Raw genomic sequence first — 22,041 nt, 5'->3', positions numbered from 1 at the left:
CAGGGAGGCTGGCGTGCAAGGAGGCAGGCACGGGCCTGGCAGGGGGTGCTGGTAGGAAGGCAGGAAACCGAGCCTTCCAGCTCCCCACAAATCTTTATGCTTTCTCAGGGCTCTCGCTGGCATCTCTCATGATCTTGCCTCTTCTGTAGTCACACCGCTCATCCTCTCATCGCCGTTGTCCCGCAGCCATCATCCATCTCTGAGTGCCGTTATCGCTGGAGCCCTGACCTCCAGGTGTGCACACCTAAGCATGCGTAAACACCCAAGTTCTGCGTGTCCACTATCAGGCACACATGCCCCATGCCCACGCTCACAAGCGCCTTCTGCATGAACATGATCAAGGCTGTAGATGATAGCCACAGAGGGTAGTGGCATAAAAAGCCTGATTAATTCACTTACCTCACACTCGCTACACTGAACCAGACTACAAACTCCCAGAGCAGATCATCTCCAAGTATGGCCACTGCCAAGGCCTCCCATCACTAAACACAAAGCCACTCCTCCCCACCAAGGGGGCCTAAATCTCAGTGTGGGCCACGGGTTGGCACAGTGCGCATGGAACAGTGCACCAGTGGGGAAGTGTGTGCGTGGTGGGGTGGGGGGACAGGGAAAAAGATGGGCTCCCCTTGGATGACTGAACAGCAAATCCAGTGCAGAGTACTTTTCCTCTCCTTGAACCTGAAGAGGAAGCCTGGGGTGGATCTGAGGTGGCTCTGGCTGCAGAGGTAACGTTCTGTGCCAGTGCAGCCTGTGCCTCGAGAAGGCTTGCTGTTCCACTTCACCCTCCAGGAGCCAGCTGCGGAGGAAAGCAGCTCAGTCTAGATTACGGAGGGGTGAGACATGTTGAGCAATGAAAGGCAGCTCAGTGCTACAGCAGCCGTACAGGGCCTCTGTGATATACATGAGGCCACGATGGATGTCCCAGGACAGCCTGGCTCAAGGGCAGTCTCGGGGGTGATCCCAGCTGACACCACCTGGGCTAGAACAAGCACCCAGCTGAACCCCTATGATCCTTAAATGAGAAATAACCAATCAGGGTTTTTGGAAGCCAATGAGCTGTGGGGTGGCTTGTTACGCAGCTACATATTACCAATACACTTCCCAGAAGCAGAGCCTGTACCTGCTAGAACTCACCCCACCCCTGCCTGGAGCCTGGCACTGGGCACTGAGCCCTGGAGCCAGAAGGGGCCTCCCAAACCAATGAGCCCTGTGTTCTCATGTCAGAGGGAAGGGACTGAAGGCCCAGGGAGGAGAAGCAACTCACTGCAGACCACACAGGGAGATGGGGCAGGTCTAGGCGGCAGGCCCTGCAGAGGCCAAGCGAGAAGCACAAATGTGAGAAGCAAGTTGGTGGCAAGTTAGCTCCAGACTCACATGTTCCTTCTGAAGAGGCAGCCATGGCTCGGCTCAGCCAAGTGTGGCCATGTGGGAATGTGGGCCCAGGGAAGCCAGATTGCCTGACTTTTCAGAGACGCCAGGAACAGGATTTCTCTGTAAAATCTCCTGGTTTTTAAATGTTGACTAAAACTTCAAATGCAATTGACGATCTCTGGACCATGGAGACCAGCCTTGGGCTCAAGCTTGATCTCTGGCCACCAACTTTGGGCAAGTTGCTTGATCCCCAGGCCTCAGTTTCCTCATCTCTAAAATGGGCCCCACATCTGTCCACCTTCCAGGTTGCTATGAAAACCAGATGAGCTAATGGGGTTGGAAGAACAAGCAAGCACTGCCCTGTGGTTGTTTCACGGCCTCATCCTCCACGGAGCAGCCCCTCACAATGTAATGAGTTAACACTCGATTTGTCTAAGTTAGAACAACATTATTCTGGCCATTATGACAGAGATTGCATTTTTATGGCAGGTTTGTGAGTTCCAGAACCCTCCCGCTTACATTATCTCAGGATGCTGCTGAAGTCAGAGGCTGGATGGCTGCCTCAGAGACCCTCGCCAGAGCCAAGCCCTTCCTCCAAGCCGGAAGGCACATTCCAGAAGCAGCTGCATGGCAGTGAAGAACATGAGCTTGGGGGTCCCCAGGGCTGGGTTCTGATCCCTGCCTCGCCACTCCTGAGGTATATGTCCTTGGGCTACTCGCTCTCGGAGCTTCAGTTTCCTCATCTGCAAAATGGGCGTGATAAGAAAGCCAACTGGTAGAGCTGTGGGGGCAACTGCAAAAATTAACACATACAACGCCCTTCATAGTGACTGGTCCAAGCAATGATGGCTTTTATCATGTTTATGTCAAGGAAGTTGGCATCCAGCAGGCGTGGGGCCAAGCAGGAAGGCACAGCCATAGCAGATCCTACCCTGTTCCTGGAACTAGAAGGCCAAAGTGGGGTGGAGATAGGATCTTTCAGGATAAGCTAGATGAGACCCAGAGAAGCAGACTGGAGGGGCCTCTCATCACCCCTCCCCCCACCTTTAGCAAATACCAGACAGACTCAGAACTAAGCTCTGTATCTTTGGTTTTTCCCTGTGGTTGAGTACAGAGAGGGTGGGGCAGAGCTGGAAAGAGTGTCCCTAGTAAAATGGTACCCACAATCCAGTTTCCAATTAGCATTGAGCAATAACGGCCATGGTTAATATTTACTAGTGCTCACCACACTCAAGGCACACACTCAGTCTTTCAAGGATTAACACAATCAATTCCTCACAATCATCATGAGCGCCGGGAATGCTTACCATCCCCATTTGAGAGCTGAGGGAACCAAGGCTCAGAGAGGTTAAGTAACCAGCCAGAAGACGCACAGTAAAGGGCAGTCTGCCTCCAGACACCCTTCTTGTATGCTGTGCAGTTTATGGAAAAGAAGATACCTGGTCTGGGCTAAGCTAAAGGCTGTGGGATTTCAGGGAAAGGAGCAACTACTCTAGCAGAAAGCAGGTGTGACATGCAAAAGCAAGGACTTATCAGCACCAGCTACATGCAGGTCAGCTTGCTCCATTGTCGATCTCACTTAGCCCTTAGTGACAGGCAGCTTCTCCAGCTCTCACATGAGGAAACTGAGGCTCAGAGCACAACCCTCGGCCACATTGCAAGCAAGGTCTCCACCCAGGGCACCCCCACTCCCCAGAGGCTATGGCAGGGTGACATTTGGCTCCAGGAAGCTCACTCAGCACAACCCAGCTAAGGGGGCTCAGGCAAGACCCCCAGGTGACACAGGGGCGCCAGGGAGACAGGTGTCCCCCCCTCGCAGCCTCCGGAAGACAGCCATATTCAAAGGCTCTAAAATGCTTTCCAGCCAGCCTTATCGGGCTGATCCCAATCAAGAAGTCCCAGGTGTTGTCGCCTTCAGCCATCAGGGGGGACTGTGCAAACATTCTTCCCAGCCGGCCAGCCCTGCCCTCCCGTCGCCTCCGACCCTCTCTGTCCCCTCGCCTCTGTCCCGCCTCTGTCTCTGGCCTCTGTCGGTTCAGCCTCTGTCTCTGGCCTCTGTCGGTTCACCAGCAAGCAGGCAGCCAGGCCTGTGGGCAAGAACTCTGATTGATTTCACTTCATTTCAGTCTTTTCCAGTTTCCTGCTGAGGTTTCTCTTCTTCTTTCCCAGGAGTCCTGTGTTTTATCTTAGGCCACTGGGGGGCAAATCGGCCTGCGTGGTGGAAAGACCTAGGGAGTGTGTGTTAAAAACACAGACTCTCCAGCTAAGTTAGGCAAGCTAGGCACGGCCAAGCCCAGGCCTCAGTTGGAGGTGCTGGCCAGGTCCACCTCTGCCAGTAGGCTATCCTGATCACCCCTCCATGCTCCAAGGTGGTACAGCTCCTCTGCCTTGCACAGGCCAGGCCTCCGGTCTCCAGCCATCTGCAGCCATCCCTTTCAGGAGGTCCCTCTGTGTAGGGTTCCAACCTGCAGCCTAAACTCATAGGAGAGCTCGGGGCAGGCGCTGCAGTCCTGCTGCCACCCCAGGCCTCGCTGTACCTAGCACAGCCACCCAGCACACCCACCCCACCCTGGCTTGGGAATTGATGCAAAACCTTAATGAAGTGGAGCCAAAGGCACCAGAAGGACAACCCATGGGAGCAAGTGGGCCCCAGAAGGCAGAAGGCTGGCAGTGTGTGTATTTAGGGGGCAGGGGTGGCAAGAGTTGGGGGAGGGAAACAAATCCCCCATGTGTAGGCTCTTGTTTTCATAACTGCTATGATAATCTTCTGGAAGCTAAGGTCCCTCTTCCTGGGAAAACCTACCTTAACAGCCAATGTTCTATTATAATTTCAGGGTGATCACAGATCCCCAGAACTAAGGAGGCTGGTGGACCCTGCCACCATCCTCCTGCCCCCCAAGTAAGAACCCTAGTATTAGCCCCTGACCATCCCTGGAAAAGGAGGCATAGAGGGAGCTCTGGGTCCAGCCACACTGTGGATTTGCCCTCCCAAGGCTGGGGGAAGTTGGGAGCCTGTAGGATGCTGGGGTTAGGGAGACACCGAGAGGTATTTGTTGTCAGGACAATCCAGAACCCAAAAGACACCAAATTAGGACACAGCACTCACTGACCACTCACACGGGGCTCCCAGGGAGTAGATCTGGAGAGGCGGAGAATAGCCCTGAGCGCGCTGCTTTGTGTGGGTGTCCACAGGAGCCCCAGAGGAAACAAAAGTCCAGGGAGTTGAGCTCTGGCCCTGGGGCAGAGCATGCGCTTAGTATTTGACGGCAGGCAGGGCCCACTGGCCCTGAGGGTGGAGTCTCCTCCCTGCCCCACGCTGGAGGACTCTGTTCCCCGCCAAAGCCGGAATCCCTTCTCCCTCCCAGCACCTGCCTCTGGAGTACTCAGCGACTCCTTGAAAATGGATGGATGGAGGGAGGAATGAATGAATAAGTCAACTTGCTTTTGAATTCAACAGCATTTGGGTTTTAAATCTAAGCCCTGATTTCCTGGCTAAGACGGATACATGAAAGCAACCTCCTTTAAAAATAAGAAGCAGGAGAAACAAACATAAAAGGAAAACCAATTCCAAATTAATCCCACTGAAGGTCGCTGGGTCTTAGCTAGGTAATGCCCAAGAGGTGGGCCCAGCAGTGGGCTGGGAGGGGGGTGGGAGAGACAAGAAGTATATGGGTTGGGGGGGGGGGCTTTGGGCTAGGGAGGTAGGCAGGTTCCCTCCTCCTTCAGAGGGGACTTCTCTAACACATAGCCGCTGCCAGTCCATTTGAATTCTTAGCTCTGGCTGCACTGGTCTCTTTAGTATTCCCAAGCACTTTGCTGCAGCCTGTCTCCCAGCTTCTCCCTTAGGCTTCTCCCTTCCTCCAGGAAGATTTCCTCCATCTCCCAGGCCGGATGACTTACCCCCCCCCCCACCTGCCACCGTCTCTACATCGTCCTCCTGACACTCATCAGAACATATGCATTCGCTTGTTGCCTCAACATTCATTCATTCAGTGTTCCTTAGCTGTCCATGTCATTCAGTTACCTGGCATCCACCAGACCAGGCACAGTTCTGGGCACTGGGGATACCACAGCAAACGTGGCAGATGAAAACGTCTTCCCTCCCAGAGTTTACAGCCTCATGACACATAACAACTAACAAATTTCTGATAATGTTTCAGGTGCTCAGGGTGAGTTAAGGCAAAACAAAGCAGGTGGGGCAGAAAGTGACAGAAGTGGGTCTATTTCAGATGAAGCAACCAGGGAAGGGAAGGCCTCTGGGGAGGTGGCATCTGAAAACACAGCTTTTTTTTTTTTAAAGACTTATTTATTTATACAAGTACTGGGGTACAGGCCAGAGGCATGGGAGGGTGAGAGAATTCACCAGAGACAGAGCAGGGAGCACAGCAGGCAGAAGGACCGGAGTACGCTACTGAGGGGAGCAGCGGGCAAGACAGGAGAGGTCTGCCTTGCCATGTGGGAATCTCCCTGGCTGGCCGGGAATTGAACCGACGCTGCAGAGGCTGCAGACAGTTTCACAGTGCTGCGTTCAGCCCACTGCGCCACCGGGGAGGCCCTGAAAACACAGCCTTTTGTACCACAACCGTGGACACAGAAATGAGCCAAGATGTGCTCCCTCAGGGAGCTCACAGTCTAGCAGGGAACAGGCAAGTTGGCCTTTTCTTGACTGTGCAGGACTAGGTCTGGCTCATCTGAGCATCCCACGTGCAGAAAGTCAGCAATCTTCCCAAGCACAAATCTGGCCAGACTCCTCAGTGGCTCAAGAACCTTCAATGGCTCCCTAGCACCCTCCGCAGCAAGTCCAAATGCCTCAGCCTTCCCTCCAGCCTTATAGGAACCTCATTGCTCTTCAGTCTCGCTCCCGTGGCCCATTGCTCTCCACACCCACCCCCTCAGATACACCCAAGTCAGCCCCGGATCCTCACGCCTCCATCTCCACACAGGCAGTTTCTCTTTCTAGGAAAAAGTCATTCTCTAAGATCCAAAGTCACCTCCCTAACTTCCAAGAACACAATTTTCTAGTGACAGGTGGCTAGGAAAGTTTCATAGCAGGAAGAACAATGGGCAGTGAGAAAATGAGGCAAAGAATAAAGCCATAGAAGACGAAATAATCCTCTTCCATCCTAAATGGCCTCCACGGTCCCCAGGTGGCTCACAACTTCCTCCTGGCAGCACCGTGGGCACACTTATCACATTAGACCTTGCCAACTGTTCTCCGTGTCAGCATGTCTCCCATCTCCCCCCCCCCCCCCCCGCCCGGGTCCAGCACCACACCAGCCAGAGGAAGCTCCATAAATATTTGGAGATCAATGAACAAATGAGTGGCGGAGGCCTATTTCTCTGAACCTTTCTCCAACCTTCGGATTACATCTAGTGGCTGCTGGATGTGTCCCCAGGACACTGCCAAGCCTCCTAAGCCCCCACTCCAGGCGCTCCAGATTTCCATTCCCCTTGTGCGTATGTGCGTGTGTGTATTGGGGGAGACTCATGGTTTGGGGGAAATACTCAAGTCACCATCCACACCCAGGAGTCCCCCTAGCCAGTGCACACCCCCACTCTCTCCTTTCTCACATTCCAAAGGCTGGGAATTTTCTAGGATTACAGCGTTCAGGACAGCCTATTACTACAGGGCATATGAGGGTGGGGGTCAGGAGTGGTGGCCACTGGTCTCTGGGTACCAGGAACCACAGCTACTGCCCTCTCAACCCCCCAAGCTTCAGTCCCGTTCCCACAGACTGTGCTGCTCCCTGGGGAAACCTGGGATGTGCTATACACAGCCCACCCCAGCCCCATCTCCCACCCCACAAAGGCCTCAACTAGCTCTTCCGTGGACGTCCCCTCTCTTCACATACAGACAGGACCGGCATTGGGACCACCTTCCTGACAGGTGAGGAAACGGAGGTTCAGAGAGGGGAAACAGGGTGCATTGATGGAAGCCCCAGAGATTAGTGAGACCACTTCACAGCCAGGGAAACTGAAGCCCCTATAGGGAAGCTGACCCAGGGTCCCCTAGTGAATGAGACGCTGGGCCCCTGACCTCAAACCATCTCCCCATCCATTCGGCCAACTCTGTTTTAACCCCTAAGGGACTAAATTCCTGAGTGTCCACGAGGCAGAGAGCCTAAAATGAGGTTTGGGGGTGCCCTCGGCAGCTGTCCTCTCACGCTGCCCCCAAGTGGCAGCCCAAGCAGTCATCCTCTCCTGTGACGTCAGCAGCCCATCAGCTCTGCATCTGGGGTCCAGGGTCTAACCTGCCCAGAGCCCACGAGCCTCCACCCGTCCCCTGCCAGGACCACGGCGGGACAGTCGTAGCTTCCACCGCCCCCCATGGTAATTAAAAACACACCCGGGCCTCTTCCAATGCGAGAGGGGCCAATTTTCTTTCCTTCCAGCACCGCTGACTGCAACCTAAATAGCAATATTTATGCCAAGCTCCCCATAATACTGTAAACATCCCAATGTCTATCGGGCCAACACATGAGTCATTTTCCCAAAGCCAAAGTTAATAAGTGGTACCTCAGCCGTATTCCAGGGAGCTCCCGCCAGCAGCCAGGTCCCAGGTCTGCCCTCTGCACCCCGGACCTGCAGCACCCTTGGTATCCCAATGGCCCCACTTTGGGAAACCACAGGCAGCCGCCAAGTCCTCCAGGAGCCGGGGGACAGCTGCCTCGGCGCCAGAAACTGTGGCTGCCATTCAGGGACACCCCTCTACCCCCAAACTGCGGTCACTCAAGTGTTTGCTATGGAGAGAAGCTAAAGTCATTGCACGGAGTCCCCCGTCACCCCATTCCTAGAGGCTGAGGCCCCCTTGCCAGGTCTACTCAGTTTTGGGGGTTTCTTTTGAGCTGCAGGAGGGGAAGGGAGTCCCACTACGCCCAAAGTGGCTGGAGAAGAGGGTATGCATGCTTCCCTCCTCAGCCCAGAATGGCAGAATCCTGGACTCGAGCACCACGTTTGGGCACAAGAAGATCCAGCAAAGTGAGCAGAGTCCAGGCTTTCAGCGACCTCAGACCCGTCCCGTTCTATTTTTACCACCCAGTGGCCCGGGGTGAAAAGTGAGTAAGTGACTTTTCCAAGCCTTGGTTTCCCTACCTATTAAAACCAAGCAAGAATCACACCCACCTGGCTTTCCTGGAAGACTTATTTTGGGGAATCCAACAAAATTGTGGGTGGGAAAGCACTTTGTAAAGCTTCAAGTACCTTGTCAACTGTGCGGCACGTTGTAAACCAGAGAGCTACACACAGTGCAAAGTACTTCATAAACTGTAAAGCGACTTGAACACTGTAAAGCGCACGACACATGAGATCCATTATTCTTACTCTTTTCTTGCCCTGCAAGCTCGGCCATTTCTGTTGGACACACCCAGACCCCACTAACTTCCCCTCCACAGCAAGCTGGCTCGGAAGACCTGGCAGCCACCCCATCCCCTTGAGGGTCGGGTGGCACCAAGACACAAGGCCACGGGGAGAGGGCCCAGCGCCCCTGGCCAAGGCCAGCACATGGCAAGAGCATCTGGGACCCTGGCGGCAGCTGGAGAGTTCCCGAGGCGCGGGCCGCCGCGCGGAGCTCTGCCGCCAGCGGGGCGGTGGCCGGCGGGGGTGCCCTGAGACCCCGCGCAGCAGAGATGCCCACGGCCCCATCCCCCGTCGTCCTCACGGGGAGGCGACCCATTGTACGCCGCGGGCGATGGGCAGGCGGCCGCGCGGCGGGCCGGCGCGCTCACTCCGCTGTGCCAGTGCCCGCCGCGCCGGGCGCCGACCCGATCCCCGGGGCGCGCACTGGGCACCCCCACCCCGGCCGGCCGCGACGCCTCCCTCCCTGTGCTCCCTGCCAAACTTTCCAGCCCAGACTGCGCGGCGGAGCCCCCGGTCGGCGCCCCTCCAGCCCGTGCCGAGCAGGGCCGGGCCCGCGCGCAGGGGGTGCCCGGGCCCGGGGCGCCGAGCGCGCGTGGGCAGCCCCCGGCCCTGGGCGGCGCTCGCCGGGCTGGCTACAAAGCCTCGGCAAGATGGTCCCTTCGCCTGCTCCTGGCACAGGCGACCAGCGCCCGCCGCGCTCCGGGCACCCGCCGGGCCCGCGCCCCCCGCCGCGGCCGGACACACCTCCCCGCGGCCACCTGCGCCCGGCGCCGGCCCCCGGGCAAACTTTGCGGCCGCGGGGAGGTGGGCGCCGGCGGCCGCCCGCCCCGGCCGCTCCCCGCCCCCACCGCGCCCGCCCGCTCACCTTCCACGGCGGCGAGCAGCGGCAGCAGCAGCAGCGCGGCCCCCAGCCGCCGCAGGGCCATGGCTGCGCGTCCCGGCGCCTCGGGCCGCGGCGCCGCGGGGTCCGGGCGGCCCGGGCCGGAGCGCGCGCCCCGGGCTCGGGGGGCCGGGGGGGGCGGCGAGGCGCGGCGCACACACAGCCGCCGCCACCGCGCAGCCAGCAGAATGAGCCATCCAGGCGGGCAGGACGCGGACCCGGGCTCCGCCAGCGCCGGGCGCGGCCCACCCGAGCCGCCGGAGGGGGGGAGCCCGCCCCGGCCGCCGCCCCCCGCGCGCCCCCGCGCCCCCGCCGGCCGCGCGCGCCCCCCGGGCGGCGGCGCCCCCGGTCCGCGGGGCCCCCCCCGGGCGGCGCGGGCGCCGGGGCGCGAAGACCCGGCGCGCGGGGACCCCGGAGGCCGCCGGCTCCCCCCGCGCGGCAGTGGTCTGTCCCGGCCTGTGGCTTCTCCAGATAAAGCAGCGATTTCAGCCCAAATGTTTCTGAATTTTTATTGAATGCTGCAAAGCCGAGGAGCGTCTGGCGCGGCTGACAGGGGCAGCGAGAGGGGACCCTGGGGGAGGGCGGGGAAGGGGCTGCCCGGAGCGAAGGCCGGTCTACCTGTCAGGCCGGGGGCCAGCCCCTCGCCGCAGCCCTGCCGCCGGCGCCCGGCTGCGAAAGGGACCGAACTGCAATGAATGAGGGAACATGAAGAAGGGGGTGCGGGCGCTGGGAACAAAACAGGCGGCTTTCCCAGGCACCGGGGCAGGGCTGGGGCCTCCGGCTGCGGGAGCGGGCCTGGGCGCTCACCCTGGGGCCCGGCTGGGGTGCGGGTCACGCCGGCAGAGGTGGGCCCGGCCCTGGCAGGCAGACCCCGGGCCTACCCTCCCGGTGTCTCCCCTGAGTGACCCATGAGCCCCTCCCTGTAGTCCCTTCTGTCTGTCCATTGGATTTCTCCTCTGTTCATCTAGGTCCCAGTGCAGTTTGAGGGGGGAGGAAGCAGATGGGGTGTTTTGGGAAGCCCCCCTCAGCACCCCCCCCCACCTCGAAATGGACCTGTCTGTGCAGCCGTGGTTTTGTGCAGGGCTGCCCCTTCAGGGAGGGCACAGCCCCTTGTTCCACCCCCGCGGGCCCAGAACTGTCCTGACAGCCTTCATCACCATCATCATTAATGGGCGTCTGGGGGATGGTGAGAGGGCTGCAGGGGCCTGGCCTTTGGGAGCAGCACTGGACACACGGGACTTAGCCAGGACTTCCCGCTCTGCAGTGGAAGAGCCTGTGGAGACACTGACTCTTTTAATCAGTCTGCCCAACCCAGACCTCTCCTATTCTTTAATCCCTAAACTATCCCTATGTCCCAGCAAGCCCCTGCCTTCATATATCCCATACCAAGAAAAGGTTTCACAGACTCTAAGACCCCCATCTAAGGCTTGGGAAATTGTGCAATCTTTTGAAGCTCCAAAAATTCAACTGAAATGAGTGTCATCCCGGAGGTTCCCCAGGAGGAAGTCAGTCACCTTAAGAACTGTGAGGTAGAAGTGAGGAAGTGGGGAGATTTCCCTCCTAAGCCTACAGACTCCTCCTAGTCAACCCCGGGTCAATATCCACTGGGGTGTGGCTGGCCTTTTTTTTCTTTTTTTAGTACCCTTTTAGGCCTTCCAAAGGACCCAGGCTTGAGAGACTCTGAGGGTGACTCAACCTAGGCCCTGCACTCCAAGCTGCCACGTAGGGCCACGTAGCAACACAACCAGGGCCTGCCTTTCCCTAGTCAAGATCTGTTTGTTGAGCAGCTACTATGTGCTAGTGGATTCAGCTCTTCTGTTTCTATCTCCACTGGTACCTCCTTCATTGATTCAAAATAGGTAGGTGCAGTAAGTGACATTTTTAAAGCATCTGGCGACAGGTACTTGGCTAAATTTGGTTTATACTTTGCCTCCCTTAATCTTTCAACCCTACGAGGTAGGTGCTGACTTGACCAGATGCTGAAACTGAGGTCCAGATAAGTAATTTCTCCAAAGTTATACATCAGGTCAAGCTAAAATTCCACCCCAAGCACTAACCCCCCAGGAGACTTTTATGGAGACAGAGAACTCAGAGTCAGCTTCCCATGTGGAAGAGGAAACTGAGGCCTGAAGAGAAAGTGAGTCACTCAACATTTCAGACAGTAATTAAATCGACATGTCCAGGGCCTTTAATGGCTAAAAAGAAAGAGTGATAATAAACAAACAAAACCCCTTTCTGTCCCATATTTTTCCCTCTAAACATTCTTTTATTTCCCATTTGGGATCCTATAGGGTGACAAAGGTTTTCAGTCTGGCCTGCCCCAGCCCCTCGCTGGGCTCTGTGGCAACTGCTTTCAGGGGTGCCTTTGTCCCAGCTCTGCACCACAATGGGTACCCACCCCCCTACCACATTAATGGCTTGGATTTGGCCCTACCCACCCCCTACCAAGAACTTTAATTGACATTGGCCTTACTGCCTCTCAAACACTTTGCTCTCATCTGTCTCCAGAAAACTGGTCAGCTGCAAACAGTCTGAGGCCCTTGTCTTGGATTGTTTGACTGTTTCCAATTTGCATCTTATCTCGTAACTACTGTAGACTCTGTGCCTGCTTATCTCTTTAATTACTGAAGACTAGGAGCTGCCTGCAGGCAGTGCCCAGACCTAGAACAATACACAGGAGGCCCCGGAGCCTCTGACCCATTCTCCTCCATGCAGAGGAAGAGGCGGCTTAAGCTTCATTTGTCTAATGACAACAGCTACTCACATTTGCAATCACGCTTTAACAGTTTACAAAGCGGTGTTCACACCCCTCAGCTCCACTGATGCTAATTCACCCAGCCTATCCTGCCAGCCAGCCTGGCAGTATTGGAAGCTCCATTTTTCAGAAGGGGAAATTGGGGCCTGGAAAGGGGAAAGTACTTTCCCAAGGACACAGGGCAGATTTAGGGAAGGGGACAGTGCAACTGGGACTAGTTTCAGTACCCTGATGTGTGCTGTCTCTTTCAATCAAATTTGATTTAAAAAACATCACTCCGGCACTTTCTACATGTCACATACAGGGGAGGCGGAGACATAGCCCCAGACAACACTCTGTTCTTCTAGAAGCTACAGGACTTGTGTTGTGGGAAGTCCTTCACATGGACAAGATGATGACCAATGCTAGGAAGACAATAAAAGGGGTGAATGGTTAGTGAATGCCTGCGGAAGGGGACTGCTCTAGCCAGGGTGATCAGAGTTAGCTTCTTCAAGGAGGGAATAACACAGCTGAAAGCAGGATGCTGAGGAGGCCAAGTGGTGAAAGGGCTCCAAGTGGAAGGAACTGCAAATGCAAAGGCCCTGTGGTAGGAGTATGCTGGGTACCTTTTAGGAATAGTAACTGAAGTATAGCAATCTGGAGTTTGCAGAAGATTGGAGAAGAGTTTGGAGAAGACCATGGAGGACAACTATGGATTCTATTTTAAGGACAATGGGAAGCCATCAAGGATTACAAATACAGAATGAATTGATCTGAGGTAGGGAAGCAGCATGAACTTGGTTTAGTGAAGCCAAGTGCCAACCCATGCCACCATCCTCCTGGTCTAAGGGGCTGACCTGGCCTCTGTACCCTTATTGAGACTCCAGAGTATGTCTCAGCCCTCTCTTAACTTGCTGTGTGACTTTGGGCAGGACACTCACCTTCTCTGATCCCCTCTTTACCTAAATACTAAATGAGGGCATTGGCTAAGTGACCGAGCCTGGAGAAAACATAGACTCCCTCTGAGTACATCTAAGTCCCCACATCCTTTCCTAGTGCCTCTTTCCTGCCTAGATGCAGAATTGCTGGAGGCACATGATCAGACCACACTTGCAGCTGGTGCCAGGGAGAGTTTCTTGGTAGAGACCTGGTTCCATTTCTAGTTCTGCCACTCACTAGAGTGCTGTGTGGCTTCAGAGAGGGCACTTTCCCTCTCGGGGCGTAAGCTGGCAGTTGTGATCTGGGTTCATGAAGCTCATGGATCAGCACGACCCATAGAATTAATACAAGTCATTCAAAACTTTCTATTACATAAAAAAATTGGAAAGAAACAGGTAAAGTTAATTTTAATATATTTGTTTAACCCAATATATTATAAATATTGTTTCAACATGTAGGTGGTGAACCATTTTACATTTTTTTATGCTAAGTCTTTGAAATCTGGTGTGTATTTTATATTTCATCATCTTTCAATTCCTATTAGTACAGTCCAAGGGCTCAATAATCACATGTGGCTGGGGGTAGTGGTTACCATATTAGATAGTATAGACTAAGCACTGACAGCAATAACCCTCCCATGGAGTAACAAGTGCTATTATAAGGGGCTGTTCAAACACACCAGAGGCACCGAGATGGAGATCACTACCTCTGCCCAGAGAAGAAAGGAAGGAAGACTTCCTGGAGGAGGTGACAGTTAAAAGATTTTTTAAAAATCTTCTCGACAGCTAATACCTTTCTGCCTCCTTTTAAGAAAACTTTTTTCTAACTCATTATAAGTAACATAGACTCATTACTAATACTAAAGAAAACAGAGAAAAGCTAAGAAGGAAAATAAACCACCCATAAATTTCCCAACCTGAGAGTCCCTTTGAATATTTTGATCCATTTCTTTCCATTTTTCTAGGCACAAGCATTTTACACGTTAACTATAATATTGCTGACACACAGTGCTATGTCCTATTCCCCGCCCCCCACCTAGCACTATGGAATGAACATTTCCCCAGGTTAAATGTTAAAAATGCTCAGGCAAGGGCCTCCCCCCATGGCGGAGCGGTTGAGCGCTAGGCTGCGAAGCTGTCCGCAGCCTCTGCAGCGCCGGTTCGATCCCCGGCCGCTGGGCGAGGGTCCCACATGGCACGCAGACCTCTCCTGCCACCCACTGCTCCCCTCAGCAGTGCACTTTGTCAGTCTGCCTGCTCTGCTCTCCCCTCTGGCTCTGGTGAAACCTCTCAGCCTCCTGCGTTTCTGACTGTACCCAGTGCTTGTATAAATAAATAAATAAAAATATATTAAAAAAAATACTCAGGCAACAGTATTGCTATCAACTGTGTGCTATTCCAGACAAGAGATGGACATAAAGCTGTCAATTCTTGTGCCTTCCTGCTTCACCTGAAGATACCTGCAAACCCAGCTTAGCCCCTCTGAGCACAAAGGCTGCAGGAAATGTGGAGTAGAGCAACCAGAGGGGAAGGTCTCCTATAAGACACACTCTACCTAACTCCTCACTGCCAGCCCTGGCTCTTTGTGACTTGGAGCTGGGGAGGCTGGGCTGGGCTGGGCTGAGGTTCCAGGCAACTAGTGTGCCTACTGCCACCTGGTGGCCATGGAAGTAAATGCACCCTCCAGCAGCACCATGGAAGTGCAGGTGGCCCAAGGCAGGCAGTGTTTGGTGGCCTGGGTGGGTCTCCATGGTGCTCTGTGACCAGCCTACCAGGGTGGAGGTCATCTGAGTTTTCATTCTGGAGAAGGGCTTCCCTCTTGCTCTCATTCTGAAGGGCCAAAGCTTTGGGATGGCAATGCCTGGGTTCCAATCCCAGTCTACCTTTATGTGCCTGGGGCTTTGATTCCATTTTTCTGTGCTGCAGTTTCTGTGCTATAGCACAGGCTAATAATGGTGTCTGTCTCCTAGAGTTGTGAGTCCAAAATGAGATAATATATGAAATGTTTGCCACTAAGTCTGCTCCACAGCAAGTTCTGCATGTTTTTAATTCTCTGACATCAAAGGCAAATTAGATACACAGTATAGGGGATGGATCTTATTTCACCTCCTTTCTCAGTTCTTTGGCCTCTGGGGGGTTTTTCTGAAACTCTAAAGCTCCGGTTGAGTCACTCTCTAGCTCAACCATCTTCTGTGGCTCCCTATTGCTTCCTGTAATGCATGCGAACATCCTAGTGTGGTGCTAAAGGCCCCTCAGGAACGGTATCCAGCCCTCATTTTCTTCATCTCCCACTGTTCACCTGCAGGCACCCTCTGCTCCAGCCAAAATAGCACTCTAGAAGCTTCCTCCATTTTCCCACCTCCAGGTTTTTCTCATATTTAGTTTCATTCTGTACCATGCCCTCCCTACCTTGTCTCCCAGATTATATATCCCCCAAAGAACTTGTCACATGCCACCTTCTTCTGTAACCCTGCCAGTCAACTCCCCCTCTCTAAAACCTCGCAGCATGCTGATGGTGCCCACCCCAATTTCCTTCATCTTGTTCTTGCAAAGCAACTTTGCAGAGTGGAAAGAATCTGGACTTTAGAAGTAAAGGTGTGTGTTCAAATCCTGTGTGTTTTGAACTAGGAGGATTTTTTAAAAAAGATTTATTTTATTTATTTATGCAAGCACTGGGTACAGTCAGAAGCGCGGGAGGGTGAGAGAATTCACCAGAGCCAGAGGGGAGAGCAGAGCAGGCAGACTGACAAAGTACACTGCTGAGGGGAGCAGCGGGCGGCAGGAAAGGTCTGCATGCCATGTGGGACCCTCGCCTGGCATCGAACCGGCGCTGCAGAGGCTGCGGGCAGCTTTGCAACCCAGCTGAGCTAGGAGGATCCTTAACCTCTGTGAGCCTCACTTTCCTTTTTTTGTGAAAGAGGCCTAGTCCTCATAGGCTTATGATATAAGTAAAATGCAAGGACAGGCACCCCCTGCCACTAGCAGATCCCTGAGACATTAGTCCCCTTTCCGTGCTAATTCATGTCCCTCTTGACAGGAAGCCCTGGGGGCAGACTTCAGCCTGCTCATCTCTGAATCCCAGAGGGCCTGGCACGTGGAGTAATTTGCTTGCTAGAGTGCATCGAAACATCTCTCCCACCACCAAAAAGAGCTTTCTTGGCACTGAGAACAGGTGTTAAAAGGCCACCTAGTATCGATGAGCCATGGGGATTACCACTTAAGAGTCAAAGAGTCACTTCCTCCAGGGTCCAGGGAGATCCTGGGAAGGTCTGGTTTTGTCTAGCTTGCAGCCAAGGGTCCTGGCAGGGGTGGGTGGATATCTGACTTGCCGTGGCAGCCTGTCTCCACAGCCTGTGCCCACCCATCCTCTCCTCTGAGCCTCAACAATCCCCTGAATCTGGCAACCATCTCCACTTTATGGTGGAGGAATCTATAGTGGGGGAGGAAGTGACTTAACCAAGGTCACCCAACAGACTCATGCAAGCTGGGCGAGAAGCCAGGTCTCCTGACACCCGGATGAAGGGTTCTGGAGTTTGCAGTTCCGGTGGAAAGTGGTTGAAAGGTCATTGGATTAGACATCAGGAAACCTGAATTCAAATCCCAAAGCCACCATTGACTTTCCATATGACTTTGGGTGGTGGTGTGGTGGGGCCTCAGTTTCCTCACGGCAGGGGGCCCTGTAGGGAGATGAAAGGTGACAGGAGTTGGGAAACACCTCTCTCAGCCATGGGGTGCCGGATCCAAGGAAGGGTGTTACAGTTGCCCACTGAGCCCATATAGGAGCCTTTGATGTTAGCGCCACTCAAGAGTACATAGGAATTTGGGCCTCCCCTGGTGGCGCAGTGAGTGAGTGCTGGGCTTCAAAGCTGCCCACAGCCTCTGCAGTGCCGGTTCGATCCCCGGCCTCCAGCAAGGGTCCCACACGGCATGACAGACCTCTCCTGACATGCCCACTGCTCCCCTCAACAGTGTATTTCTTCAGTCTGCCTGTTCTGTTCCCCGCTCTGGCTCTGGTGAATTCTCTTACCCTCCTGCACTTCTGACTGTACCCAGTGTTTGTATAAATAAATAAATGTTAAAAAAAAAAAAAGAGCACATAAGAATTTTATGGTTATTTACCTGCTTGGCTCTTTCCCAACTTGCCCCTCTCTTGGAGTTTGGATGGGTGTTTGGCAACAGGGGTGCAGCAGGGCTGGTGATCAGGGTGTGGAGGCACTAAAAGCCTGGAGAGCTGCCCACTAGGCACAATCAGAAAAGACCCAGCTTGGGCTGGGCACGGGGGTTGGGGAAACACACAGAAGAATTGGTCATTTTTTTTTTAAACTTTTTTTTTTTAATAGAGGCATGTTTTTTTATTTATTTATTTGTTTGTTTGTTTGTTTGTTTTGTTTATACAAGCACTGGGTACAGTCAGAAGCGTGGAAGGGTGAGAGAATTCGCCAGAGCGGGGAGCAGAGCAGGCAGAAGGACCGAAGTACACTGCTGAGGGGAGCAGCGGGCGGCAGGAGAGGTCTGTGCGCCATGTGGGACCCTCCTCCGGTGGCCGGGGAGCAGCCGGGGATCGAACCGGCGCCGCAGAGGTTGCCGGCAGCTTTGCAACCCAGCGCTCAACCGCTGCGCCACCGGGGAGGCCCAGAATTGGTCATTTTTGAAGGATGTCATAGAGTCAGGTGTAACTGAGCTCTTTGGAATGGTTCTGGAAGAAGATGGAGCCCCAGCAGGGAAAAATTATAGCTGGTTCACATCTAAAGAGGACCAGGCACAAGAGGTGTTCTAGAGGTTTAACAAATGGGTGGATGGATGGATGGATGGATGGATGGATGGGTAGAGAGAGAGGAAGAAGAATGAAGACAAGCAGGCAGGCTTCCAAGAAGTCGTGGTATATGAGCTGTGACCATTCTCTGGATTGCAAGAAATTGACTCAGAAGTTTTTGGAAGGACACACCTGGCAATCAAGAAACAGGGATCTCTACTATGTGATCAGGCCTTCGTGGAACCCAGCAAAAGCCATGGGAGGCTTTTGTGATTGTTCAGAATCTAAGGCATCTCCAATCACTGAGATTATGATAGTAGGAGCAGTAGCTGCCGGTGGCTGTGCTGAGCACATTACAACTGTTGACTCATTCACCCTAAAGAGACCGTCTGGGGTCGCTTGCTGGAGGCTCCCATGCCCCATCCCTCTTTCTGCAGGTGTCCCTCTTCTGCACCTACCTTGACTGCTTGCCTTGTGCCTCTCTGGAGATGGGTTGATCTAGCCAACCCAGCATGGGCAGAACTTTCATGCCACCTGTCCGAAGTCCTGCCACTCTGGGGTGTCAGGGACAGGGAGTGGCCCCACCCAGGGTCACAGGTGGGTCAGGAGAGTGTCAGGATGAGAACTCAGACTTCAGGGTGCTTCTCTCTCTGCACCCAGATGGGAACAGGCTTCTGGGGTTCACGAGGGATTATGAGAAGAGGGAAGGGAGAGGGTCTTTGAGGAAGCACCCCTGATCTCTTGGCCTCCCAGCCTTCCCCTGGGAAGACTCTTCCAGACCAAAGGGCTTCAGAATGTTGTGTCTCTCAATATACGTGTTTGGTGTTGATGACAACAAAATCCAGAATTTTAAATTTCAAGATAGACTGGCATCAGATTCTCTCATTTTATAAATGAAGAAACTGAGTCTCAGTGAACGGAAGCGACTAACTCAAGGTCACACGGCAGTTCAGTGGGTAGCAGTGGGGAGAAGTTCCCCAGGTGATGGTACAGAGTTGGTGGCTGGTCACAGACTTCCGACTACAGGGCTAGGACAAGGCGCCCAAGGACACAGGCGCGCGGTTCTCATATTTCTAGGACCAGCTCTGAGTCAGGGCAGAGCTCAGCCTGGGATGGCGTGGGAGAGCTGACAGCCCATCAATTCCTCCTATTAACTAATAGTCTATTATTTTCCTCCAGGATTAATTTTTCAATGCAAATGGCATGTCTTATCACACACATTTGAACGTTTAACATTCACCGATGGCTGTCTCCGAGCAGGAGCCAGCCTTCTTTCCTCCAGCGGGTCAAGGGGCCCGGCAGCCCCAGGCCACCTCAGCAATGGGGTGCACACATCTGGGACTTCAAACCTGAATTCTGATTCTGCACCATACCCACGCTACGTCAGGGAGGGGCGAGCGGTAGGGGTGGCGTGAGGGGACAATGCTTGAAAATCAACAGCCGATTCTCCTTGCTCAGGACTTTTCCCTCCGTTTAATTAATATCACAAAGGGAAGCTGGGGCTGCATTGGATTGTGGGGATTATGCAAATGAGCTCATGGAAAGGGATTTCTGAGCTCCTGGTTTTTCTGGCTGCAGGAAAAGGCTGTGCAGGAAACACCCATCAAGGTTGGGGCTGGACAGGGCTATGGGGAGGCAGTTGGAGGCACCCTGACTTAGCAGGGCAGAGTTGGGGGCCAGAATTTCCAGAAGGAGTCTGGGATAGGTTTCCCCAGACAAGGGGAGCCTTAACTGGTCACTGTCAGGGGACTTGAATCATAGAACACAGAGCTTCTCCTTGGAGAAGACAGAGGCATAGGAGAAGGGTGAAGGGTGAAAGAGTGCAGACTTTGGGGCCAGAATAAGTTCGAATCCCTGCTCTGTGTGACCTGTGGTGTCCCCAGCTCTGCGCAGAGCCTGGCCAGCAGGGGCCTCATTACCTGCTATAGAGACGCCACAGAAGGACCCTGACCTGCCCATTGTACAACTGGGAAACTGAGGCCCAAGTTACCCATCACGGTAACCAATGGTGTTATCTCCTGGTCTCCCACTCCCAGTTTACAGTGCACTTCCCTCCTCACACCTGGCCCCACAGGAACTAATTTTTTTTTTTTTTAAATTTTTTTAAATTTCTTTTTTTTTTTTTTGAGGCATGTTTTATTTATTTGTTTGTTTGTTTGTTTGTTTGGTTTATACTTGCACTGGGTACAGTCAGAAGCACGGGAGGGTGAGAGAATTCACCAGAGCCAGAGTGGGGAGCAGAGCAGGCAGAAGGACTGAAGTACACTGCTGAGGGGAGCAGCGGGCAGCAGGAGAAGTCTGCGCACTATGTGGGACCCTCCTCCAGTGGCCGGGGAGCAGCCGGGGATCGAACCGGCGCCGCAGAGGTCGCGGGCAGCTTCGCAAGCCAGTGCTCAACCGCTGCGCCACCGGGGAGGCCCAGGAACTAATTTTTGAGTCACCAACTGCACCATGAGCTGTAATGTTTGCTGAGCTTGAGTTAGTCATTCTGAGCTAGACCCTGGAGATGCAGGCAGGCATGAAGACTGAGCAGCCTTCCTAGCTGTGTTACTGTAGTGAGAGACCAGGCAGATAAGGGAGCTCCGAGGCAGGTGCAGGGGGTAGAGAGTGAAAGATGGGGAGAGGAGGGTATGGTGCCCAGATCCTAGTCCTTTCCCCCAGGAGCTCACAGTCTGGTGGGACAGTCAGACCTGTCATAGAACACCGCCCCCTCCACCACTGGAGGCATCACGTGCTTATCCTGAAGTGTGCTCAGCCTCTTCATTAATCTTTGCAGCCACCACTGCCTGATAGAGTAATGACATATGAGATAATGATAAATAATAACACCATAATACCCCATATAGAATATAATGGCATCCAGAATATAATGGCATCACCTATAATAATATCATAGTCATTTGAGAGATAAGGGGATTGAGGCCCAGGGAGACTAAGTGACTTGCCCAAGGTCACACAGCATTGCAGAGAAAGAGATGGAGTTCACACCCAGCTCAGGGGTCCCTGGGCCGAGTCTGCTGCCCCTCTTCCTCATACAGTGATCACTGACCACACTCAGGCATTGAACACATTCTCCCTGCTCCAGTATGGTAGCCACCACACTGTATGTGGCTGCTGAGAACCTGAAGTTTGACTCTTGTGAGAAATTTTAGATTTTATTTCACTTTAATAAATTGATTCACATTTGAATTTTAGGGGCCACTGTATCAGTGCAACTCGGGACGTTGAGGCTTTTCTGCCCCATGACAAATAAGAACCTTATTTGCCCGAAGACAAATAAGAACCTCAGGGGTCCAGGGATTCTAGTGAGCATGGGGGCACTTGGAAGGGTGCGTGGACATCACTGTCTTTCCTTGTAGTGGAAAGAGTCTCAGGTTTAGTGATTTCCTGAGGGTGCCCAGCTTGGAGGTGGTGGAGTCTGGGTTTGACCCCCAAGGGCCAGGCTTGTCCTTGAGATTTACTGCTTCCTTTGCTGGGGGACTGTCTCCAAGTAGCCCCCTCTAAGCCAACACCAGCCCACACCTCCTCACCCCTTACCATCCCAACAGCCTCTCATCCCACTGGAAACCCCCAGCTGTGCTCATTAGCATGGCACTATCCTCAGGTACTGTCACACCTGCCCCATCCTTCAGCACTTCCCACTGCCCCCACATCCTGTCTTATCCTAGCCCTCCCTGCACCCTCCAGACCCCTGGCCCTCTACCCCCACCTCTGTTTCTGGAGCTTGCCTGTGGCCTGCTGGATGCAGATGGCTTCTCAGACACACCCAGGTCATTTAACCACCCTAAGCCAGAAGCTGCCAGGCCGGCTGCTGCCCTTCCAGGCTGACATGGACTCTACCGCCACAGTCTGGGGAAGTCTCTTTCCTCTGAGCCTCAGTTGCCACATCTGGGAAGTGGAAATAGGGCCACCAGTGTTCCTATGAACATTACACATGGCCAGAACGCAAAGAGGCCATGCTGCCATCTGGAAACACAGCCCCATTCCCAGGCTCTCCCCTCTTCAGGAG

The 22,041-nt window shown here is 53.9% G+C and overlaps 1 protein-coding gene across 3 annotated transcripts in view; it reads right to left on the bottom strand.

The window, feature by feature from the left end:
• EPHB2 (EPH receptor B2) overlaps window positions 1-9,653 on the bottom strand; it is a gene marked incomplete at both ends in the record, with an annotated part of 166,857 nt that extends 157,204 nt beyond the window's left edge. For all 3 annotated transcript variants that reach the window (XM_084241989.1, XM_084241990.1, XM_084241991.1), the window contains one exon: window positions 9,593-9,653. In XM_084241989.1, the coding sequence (XP_084098115.1) occupies window positions 9,593-9,653 (61 nt within the window). The remainder of the gene's footprint in view (window positions 1-9,592) is intronic.
• Window positions 9,654-22,041: the final 12,388 nt, after the last annotated feature.

Source organism: Talpa europaea (assembly GCF_964194135.1).
Source record: "Talpa europaea genome assembly, chromosome: 9".
NCBI classification, from domain to species: domain Eukaryota; kingdom Metazoa; phylum Chordata; class Mammalia; order Eulipotyphla; family Talpidae; genus Talpa; species Talpa europaea.
This window is presented reverse-complemented; position numbering and strand designations above follow the sequence as displayed.